The 8,498-nt window shown below is 47.4% G+C and overlaps 1 protein-coding gene across 1 annotated transcript; it reads left to right on the top strand.

Annotated features, from left to right (window-relative positions):
• Positions 1–2,871: 2,871 nt before the first annotated feature.
• Positions 2,872–5,948, top strand: LOC123044691 (E3 ubiquitin-protein ligase RZFP34; the record flags this gene model as incomplete). Its single annotated transcript, XM_044467520.1, is given in 11 exon segments — positions 2,872–2,929; positions 3,025–3,112; positions 3,241–3,300; positions 4,062–4,094; positions 4,180–4,257; positions 4,352–4,395; positions 4,497–4,537; positions 4,637–4,719; positions 4,806–4,897; positions 4,997–5,108; positions 5,233–5,948. Coding segments are annotated over 11 exon segments (798 nt in total). The 3' UTR covers positions 5,374–5,948.
• Between the last annotated feature and the right edge of the window lie 2,550 nt (positions 5,949–8,498).

Below are 8,498 nucleotides of genomic sequence, written 5' to 3'. Positions count from 1 at the left end.
ACTACGCCTCCAACCCGCCCTCCTATTAGGCTTTTCCCTAGTAGTGAACTGCCTAGCAGTCGATGTGCAACTTTCCCTCTCCCCGTGGACGTGCAGTTTTCACCACCCCACCTATATTTACGAGTGAGATGTGCAACTTCGTATGCTGCCCCAACCAACTTCCTAATAGTGGATGTGTAACTTCGGATGCTGCCTGGCCAACTTCCTAGCAGTCGATGTGCCACTTCTCCGCTCTCGTGGACATGCAGTTTCACCATGCCACCTATCTTTGTGAGTGAGATGTGAAACTTTTTATGCTGCCATGGCCAACCGCCCAACAATTGATGTCCAACTTTCCATCCACATGTGTGCACCTTAGTCCCACCTACCACTACGAGTGGATGTGAAACTTTGTCTTTTGCTCCGCCCAACTTCCTAACAATTGATGTGCAACTTGTTTACCTAAAACAGAAAGTTGGCACATGTTGCACTTAGGTTGAATTCTGTAGTGATGAAAGTTGCATAATGTAGCATAAAAAAGTTGCACACAAAAAGCTTGTCAATATATACTCATGCAAAGTCTAGTTTCAAAGAGCACGTGCAAGGGTTCGAACAATGAAAACATATCTTAATTCTAACATGTGGTTCATATGTTGGAGCATCTACGACCAGACTTGGCAAATCCGCCCCCTAAACATAAGCGGATGTGCCCGGACGTGCACATGGATGGTCCCTCATATCGGCTGCCGGGCGGCCACACTCATCAAATGCAAAAACCCAAATCCATGCACGTCCATCGTACATGTGAATATCACACGTAAATAAACATTTGTTGGCAATGAAAATATATGTTTGAACATAAAATTTATTTGAAGTGCACTGTTCAAACAATAGCTCTTTGGCTTTTATTGTGGGTCCACATACGCTCCACAAGATCACTGAGTAACTGTGTGTGCACGTGATTCTCTCAAAGATTCCTATGCATCTGCAAAAAAAATGATAAGCTGATCTGCATCTTGTCGTTCCGAGATGTGGACTTGCTCTCTAGGTTTGTCAAAATCATGGGTTTGGGCAGCATCATCACCTTCGTCCTCAACAATCATATTGTGCAAAATGACACAACATGTCATCAGCATTTATCAGGGAAAACTGGGACAGGAGCAAAGTAGTCCTTGTAGAGTAGCCATGCTCGAGAGGCCCTATCCCGGTTCAGAACTCTTCTCTGTTTGATCGAACCCTTTAAGTTGAGAATCTGCTCCACCTCCCGGTCCATTTCCTGTTGGATGCTCATGATCATCATCATCTCGGCTTCTTTGTCTGAATCCGACGAATCGAAGAACTCCTTTTGAATCAATTCATCAAGCTCTATGTGTTCGTACACCTCGTCGAACGAACCATTAGAATCCATCGTTTTGCCTACAAAACAATCACAAATAATGGGTCGGACATTCTGTCGAACACATTGAGGGCAAGGCGTAGTCCAGGAGTAGCAGGAGCGTACCGCGACAGCGTCCGAGCTGGCGACCGTGTCCGGACGGGCGAGAACGGAGGGGATGAGTGTTTTGGTGGTGTTGCCGATGACGGAGCAAGGGTGGCGGCGGAGTTAGGGCGGGACAACGCGGACGAGGGAGAAGAGAGGGGAGGAACAAGGATGAATAGGCAAGGTCGGAGGAGGAACGTGGGAGGCTTTGCGGGAGTCCATACATCCACCTGACCAACCAAAAGTAACCACATGGTTCTCCTTTTTTTTCTCATTCTTCATCTGCATGGTCCCCCTCTCCTCTCTCCGGCCAACTGGATAAATTTGGAAACAACATTGGTTGGAAGGCTCCCGCATCATGTTTGCGGACAACGTCCAGATGAAAAAAATTTGATATTTACTGTGTCTATTTGCGGGTCAGCAGCCTCGAAACACCAAAAAGATGAATAGATTAACAGTTTTTCCTGCAAAAAAAAAAGAAACACCAAAAAGATGCAGAATTTAGGTTGTTTAAAAAAGAAAAAATTATGAGTAGGGTAACCTTGAATGGTCGTGCACAAGCTGGTCCTAGTTGGCAGGTCTATCCGGCGACCCCGCATCCTATCCGCTCCTACCTGTAAGGTGTAACCGCCGTCATCCTAATCCGCATCCAGCCACGGCACCGTCAGAACTGGTCCGAGGCCGACCTCCCCTCCCGCCGACCCTGGGAAACCATCCCAGTATGTTTCCGTGGGCGCGTATTGCCGCTGGCAACTTGCATTATTTTTGTTGATATACGGATGGTGATTGACGGGTTGATAGGTACAATTAGCTTTTCCAGCTCACGTCTAAGTGCATCACCCATCGGACAGTACTAGCCATGTCATTAAAATGATTTATAATTCATACCTGTAATAACAGTAATAATAGTAATAACAGTGACGAAGTCGTGAGGGAGGAGCAACAAGTTTTGCTTCGATCATATCGTCAAATAAAAGATGATAAAAGAGTTGACATGTGAGCGAGTTTATGGTTATGTCCACTGCATCTCAAACGGAAATTCCCTTTTTTTAAGTCTTTTGGAGTAGTACATTATACGGAGTATTGAACTTGGGATTCACTTCATGGAAAGAAGGTGGCGGCCATCCCACATGTTGGAAGTTGGAACACAAGCAAAACTTCAACTCGTGAACGAAATGAAAAAACAAAAAGCTGGTCCAGGTCCAGCCCCCCTCTGCTCTGCCTATATATCCGGCCCGCGTCCCGCGCTTCTCCTCCAACACGCACAACACAGGCTCCCCATTCTTTCTTATTAATTCCCGCCGGGCGCGTGCGCGTGCGCGTGGGCGGGCGTACGGCAGCGAGCCTCTCCCGGACTCCGATTCCTTCCTTCCGGCGGAGCTGATCGCATCTCCTTCTCCTCTCCCAGAGAGGAAACCCGGAGGAAGCAGAGACGGCCGGACAGATGGATTTGGGAGCAGAGCAGCACGGGTAAGCAAATCAAATCAAACCAAGCAGTTTTTCAGTTCGAGACTCAGAGATGGCATCTGTCGGGTTTGCCGCTGATTCGTGGTTTCCGGGTGAAGCTGCGAGCATTACACGAGGAGGTGCAGGATACGGGCGCCCTGCTGCGGCGAGGTCTTCGGCTGCCGGCATTGCCATAACCAAGCTAAGGTCTGGATAGAGTGCCTTTTCCTTTCTCGCCAACGCCAACGCCATGCCGCGCGTTTTCGCGGTCGGTCGGGCTGTGCTCTGAATTCGGACAGGTTCTGAAACATTTGGGCCTGTTTGTGTTGCTGCAGAATTCGCTGGAGGTGGACCTCCTCGACCGGCACGAAATCCCCCGCCACGAAATCAGTAAGGTGCGTGCTCCTTATCCCCCTCTCTTACCGAATTCAACCCCAGTTCTTCCGTGTTTTGCTGTATGCCTTCGACCTTCTTCTTCTTCCTCCTCCACTCGGGTACCGGCGGTAGAATTGCAATCCCACTTGCTCACTCCCTTCCAATCCGATGGTTATGGCTGTGCACGCATGGACAGTTCCAAGGCACCAACTGCCATGCAGTGGCCAAGGGAGCCCGGTCGCCCATCCCAAGATCTTTTTTCCGCCCCGTTTCGTCAGATAACTGATACGTAGGGTTTATCTTTGGATGACCCGCCGGGTCTTGATATTTCTGTTTTATATTCGATTCTCGCCATCAGAATCGGCGCAAGTGGCCGGCCGGCCGGCGTGGTCATCGACTCCACATGATTGTTAGGTAGGTCCATGCGGATGCGACGATGTGTCGGCGTCACCACAACGGAGGCGGCTCGGAGAAAGGGGAAAGTGGAAGAAATGGAAACGACAAAGGATACTTCGCTGTCAATCAAGATTAATTTCGATTTAACGGCACTTCACTGATTGAGCTGGCGCATAATTGAAGGCCATGATTGCATCCGGTAGCCATGTAGCTAGCTCCACCATGTGTCCATGTCCACCACCTCTCTCGTCACATAATTATATTGGGCAATTACAGTGGACTTCTTATTCTCTCTCTCTTTTCTCTCCAAAGAAAACACTAGTCAGTAGGAATCATATGAACTCACATACTTACTAAAGCTATTCTACTTTGTGATGTATCACAGGTTATCTGCTCTCTCTGCAACAAAGAACAGGATGTACGTGTAATTCTACAGTAACTTTCACCTTTTGACTGTACTAATGGCATGACATGACATGAAAACTGCTCGTTTGGATCAACAGGTGCAACAGAACTGCTCCGGTTGCGGGGCATGCATGGGAAAATACTTCTGTGAAAAATGCAACTTCTTTGACGATGATGTAAGCGTGTTCACATTCCTGAGCCAAGGAATAGTTACTCTATTAAGCATTTTCATTTTCGATGTCTGACAGCTGTGTTACCTTGTTATTACAGATCTCAAAGAAGCAGTACCACTGCGATGGATGCGGCATCTGCAGGCAAGTGCCTAATTTACGGTCATCCTTCTTTTCATCAAAACGTTTACTGTTTTTCTCTTCCAGAATGATCAAATGTTGGATACATTGTTCTCCTTATTCAGAACTGGCGGCATAGACAACTTCTTCCACTGCGAAAAATGCGGTGCGTTGGGTGTGAAAGTTACTGTGTTGTAAGCTTTTCATGGCATGTCTCTCCATTAAAGATGGCTCTAACAGCAATCATGCCCTTGTTCACTGACAGGGTGTTGCTACAGCAATGTTTTGAAGGACTCTCATCATTGTGTGGAACGAGCAATGCATCACAACTGCCCTGTCTGCTTCGAGGTGAGGCTTTGCTCTAATCAAGGCCCTAAACACTCGTGATTTAGCTATTCTTGATCTTTAAAGACAACCATGTTTTTGATTCGCAGTACCTATTTGACTCGACTATGGACATCAGCGTACTGCACTGCGGGCACACGATCCATTTGGAATGCCTGAACGAGATGAGGGTTCATCACCAGTAAGCATTTCTTCAGACAGCTGTTTGTTCACATGAAATGGACGAGAGGGTCTGATCTGATCAAGATGCTTGCTTGGTTGGTTGGTTTGTTTTCCCCAGCTTCTCGTGCCCGGTCTGCTCACGGTCGGCCTGCGACATGACCGATGCATGGCAGAAGCTCGACCAGGAGGTCGCCGCCACGCCGATGCCAGAGTTCTACCAGAAGAAGATGGTAAGCCACAAACTTTTTTTTTGCGAGGTGGTAAGCCACAAACTGACAACCACACCATGTAACCATCTTGCCAATGCTGGAACCTGAACAAACAGTGATGTGTTTCTTCTTCTTCTTCTTCCAGGTATGGATCCTCTGCAACGACTGCGGGGCGACGTCGAGCGTGCGCTTCCACGTCCTGGCGCAAAAGTGTCCTGGGTGCAGCTCCTACAACACCAGGGAGACGAGGGGCGGCCCGGCTATAGCGGCGTGCTCCAGAGTCTGAGCGCCAGGAGGAGACGACAGTACAACATACACTACTCACTCATAGTCACAGCTGTGACGCTATCCAGGATCTGGTCAAGATGATGGGGGCATTAGAGCTAGCTTGTAGGTTGAAGCTGCAGGTGCTTGCTGCAGTAGGAAGCACCGGAGAGTGACGCGTCTCCTCTGTGAACAAGCCAGGAATTGCTTGCTATCGCCGACAGGGAGGCTGCCGCGGCTGCTCATTGCAGTTCGGAGGACAACAAAACTCGCTGCGCTTGCATAAATCCGAAGAAATGATTTACCGCTTGATCATCCCCTCTGATATGTATGAGTTGTTGTGTGGTACATGACCCTGTCTAGGGAGCTCCTGTAAGGCTATGAAACAACTACACACCAGAAAGAAAACTTATTCTTCTTTCTGTTAGAACTCCATTGCTACTTCCATGTCTACAAGCACCAGATTGCGCCATGCACTGATGCACACCAAAACATGTTTCTGTGATCTGTCTGATAATCTGATTGCTTTGCATGAAGCAGAAATGTTTGTAACAGTATCGAACTTCAAAAAATAAATAGGGGCCAGTTTTCTAGAAATACACGGGCCAGCATAGTAGGCCTTGTTTTCACTGCCCATGCAAGGCCTAACTAACTATTTCTTCTACACTGGGCCACTCATGCATTATGTCCAAACGAGAGGAAAAGGCCATTTTTCAACGCGCAGATCGGATCGACGCCTATCTGATTTGCTGCGTCAGCCGTTCACTGCAACCCGCTCATTTGCAACTTGAGCTCTCTTTTTTTTTCCCAGGGGGAAATAGTTTTATTTCAAAATGATAGGGTTACAGTCAAGAGGCAAGAGCTCCTCTATACATCGGGGTCCTCTGCGTAGTCATACAGCAGTGCTACACTCAGTACGACTATATGTCACCAATCGATCTGCTACCCTATTTTGTTCCCTACGAAACTTCTGACGAATAAACTCCCGGCTTCCCATAAGTGTTTGGATTTCAGCAACCAGATGACCATACGCTGAGCGAGCTAGGCCATCACCCTGTAAGCATGCTAAGGCCTCGGAAGAATCAGGCAGCACAATAATCTACAAGTTTGAATGTTGCAACTTGAGCTATGTTGATGGTGTACTATAGCGGGGAGCTCCTACTTGACGCATTTTGCGTCAAATATGCCAGTGACGCACGCATGGAGCCCCGGCTGGGCCGACCCATTACGTGAGAATGCCCGTTCAACATTGTAGCACCACGGTGTATAATAAATTCACAAAAATGCCTTCAAAGGGATACGAACTTGACCTCTATGTCTTGACCATCTTTTAGTCGAGCTGGGTGTATGTGAAAATTGAGTAGCGTGGATATTTAAGAACAAACTCAGACGGCAGATCCGAACACTTTTTGAAACAAACATTTCTTAGAAATAGTGAATGATTTTTTAAAAGGCCAATAATGTTTGAAAATCAGAGCATTTTTTTGAACATAAAACAGTTTTTAAATATCAATCTTCTTTAAAAAGAACAAACATTTTTTTAAATGTGAACATTTTTTGACATTGTGAACAAATTATAAAATTCCAAACTTTGTTGAACAACATGCACAAATTTTGAATTTTTTTTTTCAAAAGTGTGAACATTTTTAGAAAATTGTGCAAATGTTTTAAATTCTAAACATTTTTTAAATTTCTGAATAATTTTTGAATTTTTAATTTATTTTTGAAAAGGTTAATTGTTTTTTAAATTATGAACATATAGAAGCATGAACGAAAAAATGAAAATTCCGAACATTTTTTTAAAAATCTCAACAAAATTTGAAAATTTTGATTTTTTTTGTAAAAAATTGTGAATTTATGAAAAACAGAAAAAGGAAAAGGAAAAAAACAAAAATACCAGTAAAAGAAACCAATAGAAAATAGGCCCTTTTTGGGAACCTTCTTCCCAAAACAGGTAGAAAAATCGGCTACAGAAAAGCCTATCTCCGCGCGCCGTCTTTCTAGCGCTAACGTGGACTTGTCAAGTTAACATTCAACAATTTGCGTTTTTTGAAACAGACAACCAAAAAATGGTTGGTTTTAGGGATTTTTTTAGAAAAGTGGTAGCTTTCTGTAACCCTAACCCCAAAGTGGTAGGTTTGTACTATTACTCCCAAAAGAAGGCCACACCATGGGCCTAAATCCTATGGGTTGCGGGGTTAGCTCCCCCTGAAGTCACCTCGATTTCAATAACTCATGTACAAACACTTATCATCGGTCCAATAAAAAACATGCGGGGTTGATGATTCGTTCATGGCGATGTCCACAGGATGATTTGCATTGACCACGGGCACCAGACGTGCAACAGCCACAAGGTGATCGCCTCCACGTCGGAGATGGAGCAACATATCTTCCTGCTGCATCAGGACGTGGTCGTGGTCACCGTGGTCAGCAAGCTCCATGCCGCCAGCCCCATTTCCATCGGTTGGGTGGTGGAGAAGGAGTTTCAGGTCCCTGCGCACCTCACCCGCCTCACCAGCCATGACCTGGAGGACTTCTTCATCCACTTCAACCTGCTGGCCCACAAGGACCTCATCGTGCGGTGGGGCTCGATCATGGTGGACGGCATCACGTTCCTGCTGGAGCCATGGAGGGAGGACACACATGCCCTCCACGACACATGGATGTTGCATGTGCGTGTCGTTCTGGAGAAGCTGCCCATGCAGCTCTAGACACTGGAGTGCGTGAAGGACGCACTCGGAGAAAATCTCATCATCGACTACCTCGACAACCGCACTTTCGAGCGCTCGGACACGAAGTTGTTCGCCGTCTCGGTTTGGGAGCTGCCGCACATCCTCACCAAGAGGACGTTGTGGAATCATGCCAAGGAGATGCACGGTCTCTTGCCGCCAAGCAGCACCGTGGCGCCGCCGCTGTCGCTTCTCCGGTGGGACGTCCTGGTGCACATCAATCACTTGAAGACTAGTCGCCCCTGTCCTTGCGCTCCTCCCACTCCGGGCAGAGCGGACTCCCCTCCTCGGACGATGTTGACCGCCTGTACCCAAGCCGGCCCCCGGGTGATGGTTGGGTGCCTGGGGTGGAGAATGGCTGGCAGCCGCACGGCCAGGGGTCGCGCGTGCGCCCCCTGTGCAGGTGGCGTCCATGGGA

The sequence above is a fragment of the Triticum aestivum genome, chromosome 1A, assembly GCF_018294505.1.
Source record: "Triticum aestivum cultivar Chinese Spring chromosome 1A, IWGSC CS RefSeq v2.1, whole genome shotgun sequence".
In the NCBI taxonomy this organism is placed as follows: domain Eukaryota; kingdom Viridiplantae; phylum Streptophyta; class Magnoliopsida; order Poales; family Poaceae; genus Triticum; species Triticum aestivum.
The sequence above is the reverse complement of the archived record's forward strand: the minus strand, read 5'-3'. Positions and strand labels throughout refer to the sequence as shown.